A 24,889-nucleotide genomic window follows, 5' to 3' on the forward strand; every position below is an offset into this window, starting at 1 on the left:
GATCCGGGGACAACAGGGCAGACCCTACAGTGAGAGACTGCGGGACCTGAACCTATTCAGCCTCCACAAGAGAAGGCTGAGGGGGGACCTGGTGACCGTCTATAAACTCACTAGGGGGGACCAGAAGGGTTTGGGGGAGACGCTGTTTCCCCTAGCGCCCGCTGGCATAACAAGGAGGAATGGGCACAAGTTGTTGGAGAGGAGGTATAGATTGGACATCCGCAAAAAATACTTCACAGTTAGGGCGGCTAGGAGCTGGAACCAACTTCCAAGGGAAGTGGTGCTGGCCCCTACCCTGGGGGTCTTTAAGAAGAGGCTGGATGTCTACCTGGCTGGACTCATTTGAGTCCCGTTTTTTTGTTTTGGGGTTTTGTTGTTCTCCCGCCCTGGCGGGGGGTCGGACTAGAAGATCTACTAGGTCCCTTCCGACCCTAAATCTATGAAATCTATGAACTTCAGGCTTTTTGGGCCTGATTCTCTCTGATGTTATGCTCCTTAAATTCCAGTTAACTTAAAAGACTGGGGACTCATAGTTCTTCCCAGGATTAGCCTCTTTGCTCCACATGCAGCCTGCTCTTCTATTTGCACCGTCTTAAGCTGATGTGATCACCATGGTGTTTGAATACTTCATATACAAGGCAAATTTCCAATTAACTTCATTAGTGCAGGACTGACCCCTGAACACTAAAGAAACATAATTAATGCATGTCTGTTTGTGGCTCTCCTGGGAAGTGGTGCAGAGGCTTCACACACAAGCATCTCAAAAGAAGCAACATGACTGGTTCTAGCGGAGGAACATCTTGAGCTGTAAGGTTATGTACCCTATGTACCATGTCCCTTTGAAATCATCCTCTGTGGCTCTGGTCATGGAAGACCTTTGGAATATGAACATTATAAGCTTTAGTATAGAAAAAATATAATGTGCATGTAGCAGTTTTTTCTTACGCAACTTTTAAGATAAGTTCAAAATGAATGTTACATTTGGCTCTGTATTATGGTCTTTGTTTTATTGTTTCAGCCATTAGTAATGGATAATTGTCTTTACCAGGTTTATAATGGTTTTCAGGTAGTTGTATTTTTGGCTTAAATGACTTGACACTGTCCTTTTAATTGGTAAATGATGGAAATTCGGACATCTGCCTGTGGATTAAAACTGTAATAATTATGAATGATTTGATGAAATATACAGGTGAATGCTTCAGGTTTATTTATTAGACACTAATCGAACAGTAGAGGCCTCAAGCTGGTCATACTGTATGTCAACACAGTGATTAACAAAAATTGTTAAATGTCCTATAGAATTTAACTGCTGAGCAATATATATTGGTGAATTTCCCTATGCTTAATAAATTTCGTAATTAGTACATTCTCAGTGTCATTAAAAAAAATCTAATGGAATTAGCCATCAACTCAAAGGACTTAATTGGAATTCAGCCAAACAGGAGAAACCCATACTGAAAAACATGATTTGGAGCTTATTTGGAGGTGCTTAAACTAACTGCTGTGAGTAATTACAGTTAATGCATATTGCTAGTTCAGACTGTAAATGGTGATCTCTTCTATTACAAAATAATGATGCTCGATGCCTCTGACATTGCCTTTTTGGTGTCATAATACTAAAAATTTCTTCTAAATAGAAGAATCTTCTGTTTCTTTGCTTCATTCAAGGTAGAAATCCTACCTTTCTTCTCAATGGATCCTCAGAGAGGGCTCATAATATAATATAGACTTCCAAATAAATATATAGAGCTGCTTATTCCCCTGGTTATAAACTGATAAGTTTAAAGAAACCCCAAACACCTGATATTTCACATTAAGAAAATGCAGCCATGTAGCAGGGCATATAAAAACAATGTCTTTATTTGGTTTTTTTGCTGAGGTTGCATTATCATTCAAGCATGAAGTAATATTTCACTGAAGGTGACAGTATAAACCTGTATTCCATATATATTATAATATACATTTTATTACACGGAGCAAGTCATTTTTATAGATATAGAAAACTATTTTTCCCCAAAAGGCTACTGTCTCTTTTTGTAAAGAGTTAAAATTGACTAAAAATACAGTTTTATAATGATGAATATACCATACATACAATTCATTTGAATGGATCTTTCTCTACAGATCCAGTAAAACACAGAAGAGTGTTTGCTATCCATTGATATTCGTGACAGTTGTATCGCCTAAGGCAGTTGTTCTCAACCTTTTTTGTACACTGGGTCCCACTTGTAAATATTGGCCAGTCCCGGACCACAGCTCCCTGCCCCTTCCCCACCACCAGCCATGCCAGAGGGGGCCCCTAGCTGCCCCTGTCCCACTTGGGCCGGAGTGTAGTGGCTGCAGGAGCTCCGGCACATGAAGGCAGCAGTGGAGTGAGTCTGGCCTTGGCATGGGCTAGAGGGAGGAGGAGGGGAGGCCTGTGGCACCCCCCCTGCCCAGGGTTGGGGCACCCACGCTGCACCAGGCAGTCTGGTCACGGCCCCGCCTACCCTCCAAGCAGCATATACCTGCTCCTGGGAGTACAGGCACCGGCTCTAGTGCTGCTGGCCCAGCCACACAGCTCCCCACTGCCCCCAAATGACCTGCCTACCCCTTCGCCCACTAGAGGGACAAGCGTCTTTCCCACACCGCCCCACCAGCCCCTCCTGCCCTAACACAGGCTCAGCGCCCAGCCCCCTTTCCCCAGTGTGGGTAGGCATCTGTCCCCTTTCACACACTTATCCCCTCCACACTGACACCCACACCCCCCCGGACAGTCCTCAAGCCCTGGACCTCCAACTCCCACTCTCTATACACGTACATGCATCCAGCTGCTGGGGCTGCTCCAGTGCCCCTGCCTGGCTGCATGCCGGACATGTGCATGTGTGTGCACAGATTCATGTGGCACCTGCTGCCTCTAATCATCACAAGAAACCCCTTGCAGGCTGGAATGTTGCCAGCCTACAAGGGGAAAACCATGCTTTCTCTTATTTTTCTGGGGCTTGTTCACAACCTTTTCCGATATTTTTGCGAACCACTCCTGGGTCATAATCCATGGCTTGAGAAGCACTGGTCTAAGGAACAGCCACTTCTTTTAGCAAAATGGGGTCAGATTGTGTTGTTTGCTCCATGAAAGTGGATCCCTGAATCCGTATGGTGTAGCCTTGAACTTGATGGAATTCCACATTGCTTTGGAGTTTGCCAGTACCTGTCAGACTGCAAAATCAGGGGTGATATTTGCCATTTTACCATTCTGCAAATAGTCTCTATTTCCAGTCGACTGTTTTTCAACTACAAAAAGAGTGTCCATAACTTTTTTCCATGTTAGGAAGTGTAGGTCACTTTGCAAATGGACATCTTGGCTTATAAAATTTAATTATTGATGGTGTTGGTCAGTGGTGTATTTACATGATTGATCCATTATAAGTTATCTCCATTATAGAGAGTGTTCTATAACTATGATCAAAGCACTACATTAATATTCTGTAAGATCCGGTACTTTGAATCAGTAGTATAGCACAGTAGAGCATTTTTTCTCTTGAATGCATCTATTAAAATAGGAATATAAGACTATAACTATAGCAGGACCCAGCTGAGCCCAGTACCTACCAGGGTCAGAATGGCCGTATTGCTCCGTGGGTAGCAAGCTGGCAGCTGGCCAGGCAGGGAAACATGAGCCTGAGGGATGCCAGCACACTCCACCACCAGTATATTCCCAAGGGTGGGACAAGCAGCTGGCAGGGAGTGGACGCGCTGCTGGCCTCTTGCCCAGGGTAGAATGAGAGCAGGAGCCTAGGTCCCACATGACTCTGGAGCCCAGCCAGCCAAGCAGGCAGGAAACACTGGGGCACAGCACCACTGAGAGCCCCTGAACCTCAGGTACGGGGGATGTCAAGCACAGCTGCAGCTCGTAACTCCTGGTGGTGGGGACAAGGCATGTGGGGCAGGCAGGGATCCATGTTGGCGCGAGCTGGTCCAGAACTTCCGGGATAAAAGAACGCCGGTCCCAGAGGAAGGGGGAATGCTGCTGTTGGCACTGGCTCAAGCCAAGTCTCCCCACTGGAATGCCGGACCCTGAGCTGGGACCAACAGCCCACCATCTCCACAGTCATCAACCCGACAGAAGCCTGGTACACATGGGGACCACACGGCTGTTCATCATGCCAGTGGCCCCTGAGTATTCAAAGGGCGCAGTCCCAGACGGATCAGCCCAATCATACTGCAGTCATAGAGGGGGGAAGTGTAAGCCCTGACGAGCTCCCTCACCCCAGGAACAGAAACTGGAGTGCACTGACAAGCTGACTTTGCCTAAGTTATAACTGTATAGTTATTTTCTCTGTTGTGATCATGGGTACTGCATAAGTGATGATGGATGCGTGACAGGACCAGGCACCCGGCCCGATCACCGACAACACCCGAGAGGAAAGGGGTGGGGTGTAGGAAAGGTAGAGCCCCACAGAAGACACACACCTATCAGGACCCACACCCTCTTTGTAAACCCCAAAGGCAGCAGGTACCACCTCCTGTTAATTTCCTTTAGCAACACCAACTTGAGTCAGGCGAGTTATAGAAAAGGGAAGAGAATACCTGTGGAGTAAGCAGTACTTGGGCTGTACCCATGCAGGGCTGGTTGGCCAGGGTCCTGCTGCAGTAACAAAATTCATGCACATTTAAAAGACATGGCAATACAATACCAAATTTCAAAGTGTTTTTCGAAGAGAAAGATTACTGTACTAAAATTAAGCCACATAATTATAACCAAGAAGCCCAGTATATTTTGGATAAGGTTTTTGTCAAAAACGTCATTTCATTCAGGGTCACTTATCACTAGGCAATGTTGGATTTTGCAGTTTCCTTGAAATACTCAAGTATGCCATCTGTAAAGTGGGTTATGTTTCAGTATGAATGGACTATTGTTTGACAGAATTTCAAAAATATTTTGAATACATCACATCTTCATCTCTGATCAAAGCTATCATGCCTTTGGGACAGGGATGGGCAACCTTTTCCACTGCAGGCTGGAAGGACTCAGGTGGGTCAGAGGCAGGCAAGCATATGGGTACTGGGATCCAGCTGCCACTGCCACTGCTGCTTGTCTTGGGGCGAGCTCCTGCAGCCTGTGCCTGTCCCCATAGCAGCACACAGAGACATTCTGCAGCAGTAGATCCCTGCTGTTGAAGGGTGCCATGGCCCCACATCTGCAGGCTGGATTCAAGGGTTTCCTGGTTCTGATTTGGCCCACAGACCATAGTTTGTCAACCCCTACTTTAACAGAAGAACAAGGATTTTGATAATATATTGAGATATCAAATAAAAATGAAAACAATTGAGTTTTTCATGCTTCTGTGCTTTAAATTTATCCCTGAAATAACTCTGCTGCCCCTGATTTATATCCATTTTTCACCAATGTTTGATAACCAGGGATTTGGGTTTTCCATTTGTTAAGGAAAAGTGTAGGTTTTCTCCTTTAAAAGAGAAAATCACGGACTTGCTGCTTTCAAGGAGAAAAGCCTGGGAAACACAGGCTGCAATGGGCTAGGGGAAACAGGGGGCAGAAGGCACCATGTGCATGTGCGCGTGCACACATGCACATGGCAGCTAGGCAGCTTGGTGAAGAGCAACTCCTACATCTCCCTCCAGGTAAGTCTATCAGAGGCGGGGCAGGGGGGCACAGACAATGCAGCGGGGGGCATAGGCAATGTGTTGGAGTGTCAGGGGAGCACAGGCAATGGGGTGGGGGGCACAGGCAACATGTTGGGGCATGGGGAGAGGCATGTGCCCACCCAGATTTCTGTGCCCACAGTAGGGCATGAGGATGCAGCTGGGCTGGACCTGCTTTGGCTGCCTCCGCAGCCCAGTGGATCCCCCAATGCATCGCCTGTGCCTACCCTCTTCTTTCCTGGGGCTATGGCTTGGAAATGAAGGGCAATGGCATGGACAGGGGCAAAGCACCAGCATATCAGGGCTGCTCAGCACCACAAAGCAGCAGGGGGGCAAGAGGGGGATGCGGGATTTTCAAAGGAAGAATTTACCATATGTTCTTAAAATCAGGCCACATGAAGGTGTTTCATGTTGTGTAGAATTTCGTTTGGAGTTACTTGACGCAGAAGTGAAGTGGCTTATACTTCTAAGTCTGCTCCACTTTTACTTTAGGGTAAAAGCACATTTTTACTGGTATGACTGTGTTATGGAACTGCACCCTGAATGGTAAAGTCTGTTACAGTACTCACACTGGACCAGATCCCCAGAGTGAAGTAGTGCCATGTTCATTTCCACCAGCTGAGGAGCTCAGCCTTGAATATTTGACTTTAGAGTCAGCCCTTCTAAAAAAAATGGCATCAAGCTTTAAATTGGTAATGGCATTTGAGAACAGAAAGTGACACATGCCTTGAGAATGTGTGACATGCCTCAGCATAAGAGACATGAGAAAACAAAATAGCAGAGGAGAGTGAAATGATGTGTGATTCATTTCTTTACTATGTTTTCTAGTCTCCCTTTCATTATTCCCCATCTTTGGTGGTGGTGATGTAGTGTAATAAAACGTGAGATAAAAGCAGGCATGTTGGAATGGAAGTGAATTTGGGTCTCAGAAGATCAGCTGTGGGGAGGCATGCTGCTGCTTGGACAACATCAGGGTTAGCAAGACTGAAACACTTCTGGCCCTACCTGATCAGGCTGTAGTTTAATAAATATTGCATGAGCTATCACACTTTGCTTGTTTAAATTGAGAAATCCTAGAAACAACAGTGTATTGCAAGCACGTCTTGTATTTATTTTTTTCAGGCAGAGGCACGGCCATATAGCATTATTAGCAATAACACACCTCTGCCTTACACAGTGCAAGGACAAGTTTCTTTAGATGTAGTGTGGGGAGATGGTGACTGAGTCAATGAGCAAATTGAAATCAGAACTTGGTAAGCGGTGCTGAGTGAGTCCCTGAAATGTCTCAGAATTTAGGATTCTATTTATCTGACTGCGGCAAATCTTATTAACAGCCGCTTAATCTGCTCACAGTAGACCTGAATGGCTCAGCATCCTGTCAAAAATTCTGTTAGAAAATCGGTGACTGGCCAATTGTGAGCTTGTCAAAGTGACAAGTGGGCACATTGACAGAGATGGTATTTTGGGCTTTTGCATTGAATGAATGCAGCTGTAACATGTGGTAGACAACTCAAAAATGAAAAATATCGATGGGCAAGAGAAAATGAAAAATGTAATCTGAATCCTTCTGACTTGGCATTTTTACTTGCTGTTGAGTCACCCCCCTTTCCCTCTTCTTTTCAATAAAACTCAGATGTAGAAAGAGAAATCCATGCTGCGCCCCACCTGAACGAGAAGTTAATTCAGCTTTTTCGGAATAAAAGCGAGTTCACATTTCTAGCCACCTTGCAGCAGAAGGCATCAACTTCTGGAGTTATACTATCCATTCGAGAGCTGGAGCACAGGTAAGGGGAAACCTCTTTTTAATTGGAAGCTCTGCTTCTTTTTGCTAGTAGTACTGTAATAACATAAAGTTAAGTCACTCCACATTTAAGAGTGCAGTGGGACATCTGTTTTAATGCAATGTAAAGCTTCTGTTCATAGATTACAGGTCCTAATTTTGTTGTTAAACTAAAATGAAGCAAGAATGCTTTATTTATGTGTCCTGGTCTATAAAAGATATCATGTTAATTTTGATAGGGATGTAAGTTGTAGCCGTGTTGGTCTAAGGACACAGGCAGACAAAGTTCTTTGGGCGAACCTGATATCTTCTATTAGACCAACTTAAATAGTTGGAAAACAATTATTAAGCAAGCTTTTGGGTTCAAACACCCTTTGTCAGGCTAAGGAAGTTTCTGCACTTGGTGTGTGCTCTTCCTGGATGGAATGAAAAGTAAGGAAGCCAGAGGCTGGGCTGGTATGCATATAAGACAGGCAGTCAGTGAAAATGTAGATTGAGGAGTCAATGGGTGAGAGACAGGCTGGGGGTGGGGAGGGGGGGGAGAGAAGGGGAATGAATAGTGGAGAGATACCTGGGGTGTCAGATGTTAGGTAGGTTATAATGTGTCATAAATACAATGTCTATATTTAGTCCATGATTTTTACTGTCCAGGAGGTTGATGAAGTGGAGTTCATAGGCTCGTCTCTGGGAAGTGTTTTGTAAGTTTCCTTTGATGATCAGGACTGGGAGATTGGGGAGAGAGTGGTTTCAGATTCACCCAAAGAACATTGTCTGCTTATGTTAATTTTGATTGTTTTGTTATTTAACATAAAGGTGTATGCACTCATCTCACCTCAGAAATTACAGCCTCTTGTAACACAATCTCTATTAGAAGACCATATGTGTTTTTTGCTTTACTTTTTCATGAATGATAAATTTATATAATGAAACAATCTTCTACTTTCTGTTTTCTGACACACTACTTTTTAAAAATAGTTTCTGTTCTTTTTTGAGCTGCATCAATAAGATCCCCAAATCTGTGTTTTGGATGGCTTATACATGATATTTTTAATATTTTCTTCTGGGACATAAATATAGTAGAAACTAAAAGAAGACTTACATTTTCTTTACTGTCAATGGAAAAATAAAATCATTAGTTGTCATGTCTGTATGGGCAGACATTAAGCTTGCTCCAAAAGGGAGGTACAACTTATAAATTACAGGCCCAGCCATGTACTATTCTGTTGGTGCCTGGTGTCAAGTGAGTCTGTGTGTCAAATTGTCAGACCATGGGACCAGGAATCAGGGCTACTGGTTTCCTGTTGAATGGTGAGAATAGATATTGATGGAGGAGTACTGTCTTTCATGGAAGACATGTGGATGTACAGTATGAAATCTGCCCCTAATATGAAGGTCAACCCAGAAAGGCAGTATGATTGCTTAGTGCAAAGCACAAGGGTTTTTGTAGAAATGGTCAGTTCTGCATTTAGCCACTTGAAGACAGCTTGAGTCAATTACTGACTATTCCCGTGCCGGATGGGAAGTGTGTCAGAGGGATACATTGCACAGCAGAAGTACTCTGGTTGAACACAGAAGTGTTGATGACTCTCAGGAGGTATTTTAGCAATTTCTCCGTGCTTAGCTGCGTGGTTACTCTGATGCAGGTTCTTGGGGTTGAAGTTATCCTTTATATTCCAAGAGAGCACACATTTTGTGAAAAAAATAAAGGGCTAGATCCTGGTTCAAATTGATGTTAGATGAATTTTGGTCTCTCTCTCAAATTCTTTTCCTGTGAATTTGCTAGGCTTCTTGTTTAACACGAAGGATGATACCAATGAATCTCTTGCTGTCTAAAATGGTAGTGAATCCTTAACACTGTGAGGACATTAGGAATTCTTACATGAAGTAAAAAGGAAACATACCTTTTAACACTGGTGAGCAAGAGGTAGAAAGCAAAGATTAAGGGCACAAAGTTTTTAGAACAAGCTGCTGAAGAGTCAGTTGGTCATATTTCTGATCAATGCAGTAGCAGCATTTTCAGCTTGACATTTTTGATGTTGGTCTGTAATCGGTCAGGTCACTCCACTCCTTAGCTTTGCTGGTGAACTGATTAGATATAAGGTTATTGAGGTGGATACAGGCCCTTGACGTTTTGGAAGACTGTTTGTTTTTAATGCTGCTTTTGCCAAGATTTAGATTATTACAGTTATGCTTCTTTTTTGATTACCCATAGATTTTTTTAGCCCTTTGCAGCTGCTCTAGATTTGTAAGAAAATAGCCAATGCAGGAGCAATACTGCTGTTTGGGTGGGGGAAGTTATATGGAGCACTATAATTCTGTCACTGTAGGTGGTATTTCTTCTGTAATTAGGGGTCAAGATTACAAATAGAATGAGATGGAGAACTGTTTGGCTCTTTTTCTGATCCATCAGTACTATACTTTTAAAATTAATTCAGTGTGTAGATGCCTCAGTGATAGGTAGTTTATAAAGAAATTTTCAAAACAGAGAAAGCAGTTGAAAAACTATATAAAATGCATTGCCTGATCTCAGACTTCAGTGTATAGCAGTTTAGAGTGCAAAACCACTGCACTGGATTTTTACATGATATGGCCAGCAACATAAAGCCTATGGCAACATGCATTTTTGTTACTGGGATTAACTAACTACATACAGCTGTTAGCCCTGAGGAAGCCAACATTTATCCAGCAGTTGCTTCACAGCTAAATTTGAGAATTCCTTTATGCAAAGAACAGGAAATACCTCTTGTTACTATGTGTTATCTTTTCACTCCTTTAATGTAACCGGAATCTCTAGGTCCCAAAATGCAGGCCTGTAACTCTTGGCCTCCAAATACTGGAAGGTGAATACCTATGGCAAATTGATACACAGTTAAGTAGCGTTGGGGCATTTTTACGCATGCAAGCATTGCAGTATCAAGCACTTTGAAAAGCGCCTGGTGCTGCAACGCTTGCAGTTGTATAAGTGGCAAAATGAGCATCAGCGCTGACAATATGGTGGTGGTGCACTTTTGAACTAAAACACATTGGAGGTGCTTTAGTTCAAAAGCCTACTACTACCATTTTCTTCATGCTGATGCATTTTTTGCCACTTCTATGACCGCATGCGGCATAGTGCAGTTTGTGTTAGCTCGCATGCAGAGCAGACTCGATTAGTCCGAAGCGGTGGATCTCTGGAGTGTTGTAGACCAGAAAAGTATGTGTATAAATGGCTTTTGATTTCATTCAATATAAATCAGTGGTATAACAAGCATAGCTATGTAGAAGCCAGTTTGTCATGGTTACAGGCCTCCTAGTCTCAAGAGAAGGTATAAGTTCTTACTGATAGTTAAAGGAATTTCTCCGTTGCCTAGAATGTTGTACAGGCATGCATTTTGGGATTTGAAGATTCTGGTTGGATTAAATAAGTCACGAGTACTGTGCTTAAATTTCAGTAAGGGAGGCTAGATTAGATATTAGGAAGAAATTTCCATCTGTGAGGGTGGTTAAGCCCTGAAACAGATCACCTTCATAGGCTGTGGAATTTCCATCACTGAATGTTTTTTTCAGTGCAGGTTAGGTGAGCATTTGTCTGGGATGGTTCAGGTGATCCTGCTTGGGGTTGAAGTAGATGACCTTTTGAGGTCCCTTTCAGTTGTGCTTTTCTGTGATCTTATATATATGGTACACAGTGAGCCAACAGTTTAAAAGGCTGGGTTTTCTTATGCAACAACTGAAATAATTGCCACGGACATTACCTTGAAACCCCCTAGATACTATTTTGCTTGCATCACATTTCTCCAGTATATATAAGCACAAACCTATTTTATGTTTAAAATCTTGGTGCTTTGATGCCAAAATATGATGCGTACTTTAGAAATACCTAGGTAGATGATAGTGCTTAAGGATTTGTGAGTAACAACGTAAGAAAATTAAGCAAAAATGAAATGGCTAGTATAGAAAGCATTGAAGAAGATTAATACCACTTACTAGAGGCAGAGATTGAAATATGTTATTTAGTTGCATCAAATGGATACAACAGTTAATAGTATTAATCTATGATGTCATTTGATGGACAGGTTTTCTAATATTTGGAAGACACAAGAAAATGATAACAGAGGAATTTATCTTGTTGACTTATCTTAATGGCAGTGCAGATTTTATGTTTGTTTTTCATGATCCAAGTGTATTAATATGGAGATCAGAAAATCCAAAGTTTAATTAATGCAATTTAAGTCTAATTGAACAGTCTGCTAGTTCACAGATAGATATCTGCATATATCAGTAAATCTGAGGGTTTTCAGTCTTCTTTGTAAGTTATGGATGAAATAAATTTGATTATGAGCTTTGCCTAACATAAAATGGCCTTTCTTCCTATAGTATGCTATGAAAGGCATTTTTGGGCCTATTTAATCACAACCTTCATCTTGGTTAACCTCCAGAATTATTATGAGGGATTTCAAATACCCATCTTGCAGGGTATTTGGAGTTTCGTAAAAAATACTTACGGTCTATCAGTGATTTTGTAAATATTCTAATCTAAAGCTAGGTTTGCTGATTCCAGTCCTGTTAAGGACTTGTGTGGTCTGGAACCCATGTACAAAATTAGATCAATTCAGTGTTTGTTTGTGTTGCACCAATTCCTACATAAGCAGAGGATAATGAAAAATTATTTCTCAAGGTTTTCCATTGACCTGCCATAATATCCACTCTGACTCTTGGCTGCCAACATCGGAGATTATTATGACTTCTTGGCAGCTAGTAGTGTACAAGCTCTTATTAGTATCAATATTTTGGCACCAAATTCCTAAGGAAATATAGCTATACAGACTAAATATCTTTCTGGGCCTGCAAGTGCATTGTTTGAATATTTCTGGGGGCGGGGGAGAGGGCCTGTGAAAAAGAGTCCATTTATTTAGCAAGTAAGTGTCTCAGTCTGGAGAACCAGTATAGTCTAATATATTTGACAGTAGATTGTAATTGGAGCCAAATTCAGTTTCAGATCTGTCACTGATTTGTGTAATGTTGGTCAAGTCACTTAGTACCTGCACTTTCAAAAATGTCTTAATTTTGAATGCCACTTTTCAATGCTTTAAGTTAGATATTTTTAATCTGATTTTAAGTAAATGGAAAAGTCAAGTCAAATTAAGTATATGAGTGAATCTGTTCAGGACTGGATTTTAAGATTAACCCTAAGTGTATTGATCAGAAGTTTCTCTGCTGAGGTAGTTTTCAGTTGGTAGCACCAACATATGCTGTCTGTGAGTTTAGCACATTAACTGAAAGGAATTGAGAGGAAATCAAAGGATCATAGAAAATTAGGGTTGGAAGGGACTTCAGGACGTCATCTAGTCCAAACCCCTACTCAAAGCAGGACGTGCTCTGTGCGTGTCATGTGTATCAGCAGCTCAACGTGTCGCTACACTGAGAAAATGGTGGTGTTGCGCTTTCAACTAAAACATATTGGACGTGCTTTATTTCAAAGTGCCCCAACGCCATTTTCTCAATGCGGAGATGTGCTGTGCTGCTGATACATGTGACAAGCACGTGCTTGTCACGTGCACAGGGGATTTCTAGTCCCCAACTAGATCATTCCAGCAAAAGCTTTGTCTATCCTGATCTTAAAAACCTCCAAGGTTGGAGATTCTACAACCTTTCTGGATAACCTGTTCTAGTGCTTTACTACCCTCCTTGAGAGAGAGTTTTTCCTACTATCTAACCTCAACTTCCCTTGCTGCAACTTGAAACTGTTGCTCCTTGTTCTGTTATCTGCCCCCACTGAGAACAGTCCATCCTCTTTTGAACCCCCCTTCAGGTAGTTGGAGGCTGCTATTAAATACCCCTTCAGTTGACTACATAAGCCCAGTTCCCTCAGTCTCTGCTCATAAGTCATGTGCCCCAGCTCCATTACCATTTTTGTTGCCCTCTACTGGATTTTCCAGTTTTGTCTACATCCTTTAAGTAGTGGGGAAGGGGCCGCAAAACAGAACACATTACTCCAGATGTGGCCTCACCAGTGCTGAACAGAGGGGAATAATCACTTTGTTTGACCTGCTGGCAACACTCCTACCAATGCAGCCTAGTATGCTGTTAGCTTTTTTGGCAACAAAGGCACACTATTAGCTCATATTCAGCTTACTGTCTACTATAACCTCCAGGTCCTTTTCTGCAGGGCTGCTGCTTGGCCATTTGGTCCCAAGCATGTAGCAGTGCATGGGATTGTTCGGTTCTAAGTGCAGGAATTTGCATTTGTCCTTATTGAACCTCGTGAGATTTCTTTTGGTCCAATCCTCCAATTTCTCTCTCTGAATCCTAACCCTACCCTTCAGTGTATCCACTACACCCCTCCAGCTTGGTGTCATCTTGCTGAGGGTGCACTACCTCCCATCTTCCAGGTTGTTAATGAAGATATTAAACAAAACTAGCCCAGGGCACTCCACTGGCTGTCAAACTGACATTGCATCCTTGACTACTACCCTCTGAGGCTGATGATCCAGCCAGTTGTATCCATTTTACAGACCATTCATCCAACCCATACTTCCTTAGCTTGCTTGTGAGAATGTTGTGGGAGACTGTATCATAAGCCTTGTTAAAATCAAGGTATATCATGTCCACTGCTCTCCACACATCCACAAGAACCAGTCATCTCATCATAGAAGGCAGTCAGTTTGATCAGGCATGACTTACCCTTGCAGAATCCATGCTGACTGTCCCTAATCATCTCCTTCTCCTCCAAGTGCTTAGAAACAGATTCCTCAAGGATCTGCTCCATGATTTTTCCAGGGACAAATTAAGATCTATATTCCTCGTTCAGAATTATTCCCAATAAAGTGAGATTCAAGAAAGATGCTTTCCCCAGTGAGAAACAAATATGTTTAGGTTTTTTTTTTTAAATGGAGGCTTTTAATATTCTGCTCTTGAACTGCAGCCTTCCCATTAGAATTATATATAAGAAAGCAGCACTACTTAGTAATTGGGCCATCTCTGACCATCTCATGGGGGAATACTGACATGGGCCAAATTCTGTGGTTCAAACAAAATTCCAAATAAGCTTTTCAGAATTAAACCCTTTTCTGCTTACCTGACTTGGCATCTACATCTGTAGTGAGTTTTCCTAAACAAGCCAGGGAGTTCGCTAACCTAATGTTGTTTTTCTGAGTTATAAAAAGTAGTGATGTTGGAAATTCAAGTGTGTATGGTTAAATGAAGAGAGTTGATCGTGTCTGCTGTTTCATTCACTTTGCCTTGATCTAGTATACAGCAACTTCCCATTTTTGGTGTTGCTTCCCTTTTCTTAAGGAAGCCTGGTAAGGTGGGACTTCAGTAAGTTTGAATAGAAAAACTTGGAAAAAAAAATCTAACTGTCTTGGAAAAACTTTCCAGTACTGACAACTGTTAGGCTTTGGAATTATTTTTCAGTGGCACAGATGGAAGCTCCATTGCTTTAGACATCTAAAGTTAGGCTGAATCTAAGAGAAAGGAAGGAAATGAATAGGAGGAGGGACTAGTGGGAAGAGCACTAAGTGTAGACTAATGCTTTTTTCATTTTTAGTAGTGAAATGGGAGGAAAGTTTGTAAGAAAGACTTCTGCACAACATAGATTAGCAATTATAGGGGATAACTTGGGTATACCAACTGTCAAATGGCAACTGGGTGTAATTACATGCAGAGAGTGCAAAAATGGGGCAAGCCCATTATCAAATTATTGATGATTGCACTTATAGCTGACAAAAGGGGGTTTGATGACAAATGTTTTCTCACCTCCTTCCAGTAAGTAGTAAATTCAGGGGCAAATTCATTGAAATCAGTGGAGTTAAACCAGTTTTGCCCAGGCAAATTATTCAGAAATCTCAAAAAATATTTTGGGATTTGGTTTGGGCCTTAAAAGCCTTCCAAGCTTGTCTTCACAGCTACACGCTTATTTTTTTTTAATCAGTCATGAGAGGCTCATGTTACCATATGATTTGAGGAACTGAGGGTATAGGTTGAAAACAAAAAAAAATTGTAACACTTGAAAGGCTAGGGACAGAAATTACACATGAACCATAAGTGATCAGAAACAAGTTCAAATCAGTAACACAACAGAAGTTTAGTGCACACAAAATGCTTTCAAAATGGCCAAAGCTGGTTTAAGATAAACCTGGATAGATGCAGTATCATTGTCATTCCACTTCAGGGGAAAGTTACATCTTAGAAGAAAGTGGGGAATAATTATATACCCCTTTGCTTGTCATGTGTGTGCTCCACTAGTCAATTTAATTCTGGGTTAAGTGCTCAATGCAAACCAATTCCCTGCCACCTAGTGGCCAGGAGCAAAAATAATGCCTATTGGAGCCAGAAAATACGGAGAGTTGGTCAGGTGCTCTCTCACTCTAAATTGCTTTATACTGATAGGGTCTTGTATGTGCACCCTAATGTATCATCTGTTGCATAATTCCCACCATTACAATAGAAGCAGCATTACCACAAGTCATTTTTGGTCTCCAGGTTGCAGTTTGAAGCAGCTGAGAGAGACCCAGTGTAAAGATATCTATCAGATTTTACAAGTAACAACCTAATTAAATAAAAACTGAAACCTACTTAGGAAAAGTGAAACTATGCAAGTGACTTCTTACCCTGGTTACAAAACTGAAGGATCACAGTTACTCTGTGCATTGTTTTTGATGACTCATTTTGACTTACGTATATTCGTAATAGATTCTGGATTGTACAGTATTCAAAAAATGGTAAATGTAGCCATTAACCTTTACATTTTAGGGCAAAAGTTATACCTTTATTAATATTTATGTATTGAAATAGTTAAGCTGTATGCAGGACAGAGAATTTGAAGAGCTGCCTCATTCCACTTTGCTGTGGATTAGGTTTCAGAAAACCTGTGCAAGGTGGGTACACATTTTGTCTGTGAACAGCAGGAAGAAGAAATAGTGATTGCTGCTCATGGAAATTGTTTTTCTGTACTAAGGGCATGATTCAAACTCATTTTGACTTTACAGGAAACTGGAGCAGCCTTTAGCCTCTAGATTCTAATATGAAAAGGAAAAGAATTAGACATTTTACAGTCTGTATAACTTCCAGTGATCCAAGCACAATGAAAGAAGAGACCACTGCTGGAGGAACGAACTGCCATCTTAAGATGTCCAACTTAGAGTAGATGCTTCCTGTACAATGGGTTGACCATTGTTGTCTGTCTGGAGCATTAAATCACTTGCAGTAACTAGAGCTGCTGAAACATAATTGATGGACCTTGCTGGCAGTTGGAACAGGACTGAGGACAGCTTTAAACTCTTTAACACTGAAATTGGATAGTGCTGAAATGTCATGGCTGGCCAAGAACAGGGTGAGCAGATCCTGCAGGAATGCCGGTTTATTGTGCTTGTTTATTTTATGGCACTCTGTGTTTTGCCTAAATTTGGACTTCCTTGTTGTTTAAACTAAAGGCAACTTCTCAAAGAATTAATGGGAATTCTGTATCCATTTCAGTAGAATTTTGGGTCTGCATGAGGAACATAGCTCTTCTATGTACTATGCATAACTTACAAATTGGAGGCTGCAGGAGTCACCAGACAGTAATTAGGGTACCAAACTGATACCTGTCCTGCTAACTCAGATTTCATCCACTGCTTGGTTGAACTAGAGGTAGAGTAGCCATTTCAAACAAACACTTTGCACTAAGGGCCTGGGTAACTTATTGTACCTTTGGTCTTCTTGCATCTGTGTCTGCACATATATGTGTATGTACATGCATAAGTGAGTATGTGCATGTGCAAGGTCAGTGTTACAAAAATGAGAAGGCAGCAGCTTTTCAGAAGAGAGCAGCAGTCTCACCTTAGGGGGAGAACGTCTTGATGCACACATTTGATTATTCCCCATAAGAGATCAAATTTGCAGATAACGCAAAACCAAGAGGATTAATAAACACTTGGAAGATGGGAAAGGGACTCTGATAAATTGGAGAATCAGGCAATAGACAACAAAATTAAATTCAACAAAGAGAAATGTAAGGTGCTGAGTACTGGGGAGAAAACAAAAATACACAAACATCAAGTGGGAGATAAGTGGCTTGGCTGTAGCACCTCACAGAAAGAACAGGTGGGGATTGTGGTGGATCACAAACTCAGTATAAATCAGCGATGTGATGCTGTCACAAAAAGGCAAATGCAATTTTGGGTTGCATTAAGAGTAGCTCTGTATGTAAGACATGGAAGGTAATAGCACTACTTGGCACTGGTTAGGCCTCAGTGGAGTACCATGCCCATTTTGGGACACTGCTGAAAAAGGATGTAGAGAATTTACAGATGTTCTAAAGGCACACACTAATGATAATGATACTGAAAAGCAAGCTGTGTGAGGAAAGAATGAAAGAAACTAGGTATGTTTAGTTTAGAGAAAAGGAGATTGAGGGGCAAGGATGATGACAGTGTTCAGGTATCTGAAAGACCTGAAGGTGGAGAAACATTGTTCCCCTTTGCCCAGTGGGATTTGAACATAAACAGATGTAGATCAAATCTCTGGAAAAACTTCCTAAGTGCTGAAACAGTCACTTAACAGAGGTTAAGATAGTCATATTGAATAAAGATGTTATCCTGCCTTGTGAGTGTGAGAGGGTATAGAGCCCCTTTAAGAAACCCAGAAGATGCAGCTAGGTACAGGTGTAGGGAATCCAGCTACTGGGCAGATTCCCAGCTGGGAGTATTATAGAAGATCCTAGCTGCAGGAGGGTGCAGAAACAGCTTGTGTAAGTCTGGAAAGCCTTGCAGTCTGGGGGAAAGGCATGTTAGCTTTCAAAGCCCAGGGCCATGTACTGTTGGCTTTTTTTAACCCTGGAAGAAGTCACTGTTTACATTGTCATTCCTAGGCCAGGAGGACTTTGAATAAAAGACTTGGTTTGAAACTGAAGACAAGTTTGGCTGTAAGTCCAGCAAGATTAGCTGGTAGTAGGCCCTATCAGTCCACATGTGGTAGAGAATGTAGGCATAAATATTATAGTCAAAAAGACATGGACCCTGAGACTGAAATGAGATGGCTGGAAGAGATGAGTCAGTGGTTCTTGGCCTGGCAATAAGAGATACAGGAAGATCAGCAAAAATGTTAAAAGGGCTTGCTAGACTGAGAGAAACAAGGATACTAGGTAGGCTCAGGGGTGTGGGAGCCTGTGCTTGATCTTAAGTCTGACCCATGACATACCATGGTCAGGGCACCTAGGGATAGAGAAAAATCACAAGTGGATACTGGTCTGATTCTTTTGGCCATCTAATGGCACAACAAGGACTTTTTGTACCTCTGTCTGGCATACTAGTTGGTGAGTCAAAAGCTAGGGCTCCATCCTGGCTAATACAGGAGGTATATGATCTGCTAAAAGTCGATACGGAGAAACCTCTGGCTACCATCCCCACACTGATGGGTTGGTAGAACAATTTAAATGAACATGGAAGGTGATGTTGAATAAATTTGTCACTATGGAATCCCAAAATTGGGACAAGAAGCCATTTTACCTCTTGTTTGCAATCTGTGATGTCTCACCAGTTTTTTCTCTTTTGAATTGCTCTATGGAAGGTAACCCTGGGGAATCTCTTGCAAGAATCCTGGTGAGAACAAGGGACTTCAAGCTCTTCAAACCCTACTGTGATCCAGTATGTTGTAAAATTGACAGAGAAACTTGGACGTAACTGGCTTGTGAAAGAGAACTTGCAGTCAGCTCAGTGTTATGAGGAATGATGTTATGATAGGAATGCACATCTCTGGGGTTATAATCCAGGGGATAGAGTCTTACTGTTACTCCCTGATCTTAGAGCAAGTTGCTACTCAAATGCCAGGTGACCTCTGAGGTGCTGAGACAGGTGGACTATGGAATTTACCATGTCAATTTGCTGATGCCTTGGAAGGCTTGTGATGTGTACAGCAGCCAAGGGGTCCTGTTTCTTCTGGAACAGCATCCTTAGAAGGGTAATGGTGGTGGGACCTCTGAGATAACTTTGGGGTATCCTGTCTCCAGCACAAGAAAAGAAAGCTAGGCAACTGATCGAGAAATTTTTAGATGTGTTTATGGTAACCTCTGGGAGAACTCCTTGAACTGAACACTGTATTCACTTAAAACATGGAAGTACTGTCCAGAAGATCCACTTCCAGATACCAGAGAGGTTTCCAAACACAGTAAAGGAGGAACTTCAAAAGATTCTGGGTGTCATGAAGAGTTGCACAGTGAATGGTATATCTCAGTTGTATTAATCCTAATCCTGACCCGTGTGATGAAGTCTGTATTGACTTCTCAAGCTAAATACAGTCTTCAGATTTGACATATTCCCCAAAGCCTGGATAGATGAGATAATAGAAAGCCTGAGGAAGTGTCATGCTGGGCTGCAGGAAGGTAGGTCTGGGGTTACTTAGGGATCGAGGTGTTGACCAGGGTCAGTAGGAGCGAGCAGAATCCATGGACAAGCTGGTCTAGGAAGTATGGGGGTCAATCCAAGAGCAGTGTCTAGGAACAAGCTGAGTCAAGAAGCTGGGAGGTGTTAGACAGAAAGTAGAGTTTGAGAGCAAGCCAAAGCAAACAGCAGAGTAGTCTGGAATCAAGCTGAATGATGTTGCCCAGGCGCTTTCTATTCTTGGTCAGGGGTTTATATGGGGAAGAGGAGGGTCATCTCGCCACTCCATTGACAGGAGCAGGTTAGGCCCTGCTGCAGGATTCAAGTAAGCCCTAATTAGTCTGGGTGACTAGCTGTGGGGTGGCCCATTGAGATGAGCAGCTGTGTCAACAGGTTAAGGCCCCAGGTGTGAGGCTTCTGCCTGATAAGGAGGCCTGCTGTGTATTGTTAGATTGCATGAAAGGATATTGGCAAATTCTGCTAGCTCCAGAGTTGTGAGAGTTGACAGTGTTTGCCACCCTCTGTGGACTGTGTCAATTTTGAAACTTACGTTTGTTCTACATAGGGTGCTTGTGACTTTTCAGAGACTGATGGAAAAAATACTGATGCCACACCAGGGGCATGTGACTTGATATGGTGGTCTGTACCAACACTTGATCATAGGACCTGCAGAAGGTAGAAAAAGTGTTGAAATTGCTCAGGACAGTGTACCTCACAGCCTGTGGTGGGCCAGTAGGGGGTGTTCCTGTGCTGAGCTACTCGCCTCCCTGTGCCCGGCCAAAAACCAAGCTTTGTTGGGGGATGGAGAGCCTTCCATTCTGTAGCTTAGCTGGGAACTCCTGTCGTGAGAGCAGGAATACAGTCATTGAAAAGGAGTGCCTAGCCAGAAAGGGGGCCATGGTGGCTCCTAAGTATTATATTCTTGGGGGCTCCTTTATATTTGTCACCTATCATACCCTGTTAACCTGGTTACAGGTGGTGTGGGAAACTAAGCCAGGATTAAGCAGGTAATACCTCTCACTGCAACCCTATGCATTTACCATATGTCACAGGTGTGGGACTGGATGTAGAAATTCTGATTTCTCCTCCAGGGAAAGAAAAAAAGAAGAGTAGCTCTTTGACAGATCGGGGGAAGGAAGGGGGATATGACAGGGTGAGGAGCCCCTTTAAGAACCCAGAGGGTAAAGCTAGGTACAGATGTAGGGAATGCAGCTGCTGGGTAGATTCCCAGCTGGGAATATTAAAGAGAGTGGGGAAGAGAGAGGGTAGAAGCTATCTGTGCAAGTCTGGAAAGCCTTTGCGGCCTAGGGCACTTATTAAAAAAGATTGAAAACCCCTGGCCTAGGGAAAGGCACTGCTTGCTTTCAAAGCCCAGAGATAGATACTATTGGTTTTGTTTTTAAGCCTGGAAGAAGGTACTGTTTGCTTTGTAAGCCTAGTACGTGGCATTGCTTTTCTCTTTACTTTATCTTCTGTGGGCCAAGGAGGATTTTTAATAACAGACCTGGTTTGAAAATTAAGGCACCTCCTACAGCTGCAAAAAAAGGCACAATGGGATCTAATGTTGATTCACCCAGTTGTGCCTCCTGCCATGCTACATGTGTATGGTAGGAGGCACAACTGTGGGATTGCATATTACATCCCATTGCACCTTATTGTTGGTGCAGGAGGAGCTCATTCCTAGGCTTCTCCTACACTAGCAAGAAGCAGGCTCCCATGGCTGGGAGCCCCATGCACCCCAGCTGAGGGGCTACCAGCCACTCATGCACTGCTGGAGGATCCCTGCTGCAGAGATCTCCCCACTCCAGGGTGCAGGAAATGCCTGGGGCTGGAGGATTCCCACTGTGGTAACCTCCCTGCTCTAGGGGTATGGGAAACCCCTGTGGCTGAAGGATCACTGCAGTCTTCTGGCCCCAGGGGTTTCCTGCACTCCTGAGGCAGTGTGATTGCCTCTGCAGCAGTCCTTTGGCCCTAGGAGTGTTTGGGTACCCCAGAGCCCTAGGGATGTAGCAGCAGTAATCCCCAAGGTGTGGGAGTTTCACATGGAGACTGGGGATTGCAGCTGCTGCAATCCTAGTGCTTGGGACTGCGTGAAACCCTCAGACCCTGGGGATCGTGGCTGCCATGATCCCTGGGGCTCAGGAGTTTTTTTTGCTCGTCATGGTGCACCCCTGCAGATGACAGCTCTGTCTGTCTTCTTTTTCCAGACTAAAGTCCTAGTTCTTTCAGCCTTTCCTCATAAGTTGTGTTTCCAAACTGCTGATCATTTTTGTTGCTTTCTGATGGACGCTTTCCAATCTATCCTCACCTTTCTTAAAGTGTGGGCCTTAATTGAGTGAGTCTATGTGAGACTCTGCATCACTGTAGCAAAGTACTATGGCGACATAGTATCAGTAGGCACAAAATGTGACACCACAGATATGTTGCTGTAGTGATGTGCACCCTCACTACAGTGTGTTGCTCCAGTGTTGTAGCAGATAAAAATAACTGTGCCCCTGTACGGCGCAGTAATGCCTGCACTAAAGGAAGTACTAAATGAAGGCGCAGTAACAATGGTGTCATAAGAGCATGTGTAGATGCACCCAATATGGCAGCGTTTAACCAACAGGCAGTGCGGTTAAACCCAGTTTAATCGTAGGGGTGTGCAAAGCAGGCCATATTCTATTTGGATATGGCCCGATTTGGGGGACAGTGATTTGATTTGCTGATTTGGATCACTGCCCTGATTAGATTCAGCTGAATCTGAAGATTCAATTCTGATTTGGAGAATCAACGATTCAGCCGTAGACACAGCTTTATACGTTTTTTCTACATACCTTGAGGTACCAGGCATGGCTCGTGAATGCTTCGATGCTGGGGCAGATGGAGCGTCCCACAGGAGCGTGGGGAGACCCTCCATGTGCTCGGCGGTGGACCCAGAAGTGGACCGGTCTACTCCCGTGGGACGCTCCATCTGCCCCCACCATCTCGGCATTCATAAGCCACCCGGTACCTTGAGGTATACAGAAAAAACATATGAAGCTGTTTTATGTTTGAATTGTCAAATGTCTCTGAATTGAATCGGAGGCTTCCGATTTGATTCAGAGAGATTAATGGGTCTTCTGATTCCATTTGGATTTGGAGATTTGGCCACTGAACTGGGCTGAATCTCCTCTGCGTTGAATCAGCAACTGAAGCTTCATACAGCCTTATTAACCAGGTGGTCAAATGTGAGGTTTAATTGGTTCAGTATGAAGTGGAGAAGGCCTGTGTCTCCTTGACAGCTAGTAAAAAGTAACATCCACAGATTTATGAAACAGATGACTCCTTTTACCACATACCTGAAAATGACTGATTATTTTGCTGTGAATTAGAAGGAAGGTGTTTTGTTGTGTTGTAACACCTGAACAGCTGGTAGGTTTGAGGTGGCTGGGGCAGCAACAGTAAGTGAGAACTCAGACCATTCCAGTCATACAAGATGCATTAATTTATCGACAGATTAAACAAAGCAAAATGAAATGATCAGATACATTACATACAGGATGTGTAGTCTTGCTTGGCAATGTTACTTGCCAGGCTAAGTTTTCAGGCAAGTCAGCTTCTGCATACCTGCGCAGTGGTGTCTTGTACCCAAGTTGCTTACCACATATGCTTCTTTTATACCTCACAGTTCCTTTGTTTGCTATTATACAATTAAATTCTACCACCTCTTTAGTTGTTGATCCTTGTTCACGTCCAATTTCCATGTGTCTTGCAGTTGTCTCCTTTCATTTCCTCCCTTTCCCTCTTGCCCACCTGTTCTTATGCATAGTCAACAAGTCAGCAAGCTTATAACAGTTGCATGCAACTTATTTGCAGACCACAAAGGGGCCCACTGTAGTCAGCTTAGACCTGTTTTATTTTAAATATAGATACTTCCTTCTGTGGTGGCCTTCTAGACTTCCACATGATCCCTATTATGACCTTAACTTAAGCTACTTCAGATGTCATATTAGTCTGTAATCAATGTTAACTGTGTATTATAATTTGTTTTCCTCTCTCTTTGTTATTGTGGTTAAATCCAGACACATCCTATCTGTGTTAGTACTCAATGGGCTCATCTACACCAGATGCTACTGAGCAGTCGTTGCTGCACATTTATTTAGTACTTGTATTAGGAAGTACTAAATGAATGGTCAGTAACCAGAGTCACTGTGCGCTAGTGCTGGTGAACGTCTTGTAGGTGATACTTCTGTGCAGTAGCCTAATAATACTGTGCAGTAGTGTATTAGCACCGTCTGCACTGTGACACACTACTGCACAGTATTTTTTGGCTACTGCGCAGTCAGTGTCTCTTGTAGACATGCTCAATGCTGACTTAAGTTTTGTTGGTATCATATAGCTATTTTTAATGTACTGTAGTCTGAAGTCTGTTACCCTATAGTTAACAGTCTCATTTCACATCCAAAAAGGGTTATTTGAAGGTTACTGCTTTTGCAAGGGCAGCAGCAAAAAGCAGGCTCTGCTCTCCCAGAATCCTTTTAGGGTTGAGACGTCTTTTAGGAGCCTAGAGTTACTTGCAAAATGAGGGGCATAATGTTAGGCAGACTTTTGGATTGCCAGTTTCTTTTATATGATCAAACAAGAAAGTATCATTCTATACAGATAATCTTTGCCCAGTGGCAGATACACAGATGGATCCTTTGAGTGTCATAAGGGCTTAATGCCATGCGGTTTGAAATGCTTCTTGTGGCAAGTAGAAGAACCCTAGGACAAAAGACATGCACATGCTTAATGTAAAAATTGTCATTATGGAGGTGTTATACTAATGTAGCCTGAAATGTTTAACAATAAAGTGATTCCCAAAGCTCCCAGAGCACTCCAAATGGAAAAGAGGGATGATTAAAGTTATTTAACTGACTTCATTCTATTCCCTTTATTTTAAGAGTAGAGGATACAGCTATGAAAGAACAGCATTCATTCTCAGTTTCAAGTAATCAGATGCAGAGTAGAGTAATACCCAACTCAAGGAAGGCAATTTTTTTCAAATTTATAAATAAAATTATAAATTTAACACACTAATTTATAAAAGTTAGTGTGTTTAAATCTAAAAAAAAATTACAAGCAATTTTCAGAGTTGTCTAATATAGGAGGTTAAAAAAGTTACCCACCT

General features: G+C 42.6%; 1 protein-coding gene across 1 annotated transcript in view; it reads left to right on the forward strand.

Moving 5' to 3' along the window:
• The window catches only part of NELL1 (neural EGFL like 1), a 665,093-nt gene that overhangs the window by 43,373 nt on the left and 596,831 nt on the right, over positions 1 to 24,889 (forward strand). Inside the window, exon 3 of the mRNA XM_019519959.1 lies at positions 7,274 to 7,424. Within this exon, the coding sequence (XP_019375504.1) occupies positions 7,274 to 7,424 (151 nt within the window). The remainder of the gene's footprint in view (positions 1 to 7,273; positions 7,425 to 24,889) is intronic.

The sequence above is a fragment of the Gavialis gangeticus genome, unplaced genomic scaffold (genome assembly GCF_001723915.1).
Source record: "Gavialis gangeticus isolate Ggan-Ray unplaced genomic scaffold, GavGan_comp1, whole genome shotgun sequence".
In the NCBI taxonomy this organism is placed as follows: domain Eukaryota; kingdom Metazoa; phylum Chordata; order Crocodylia; family Gavialidae; genus Gavialis; species Gavialis gangeticus.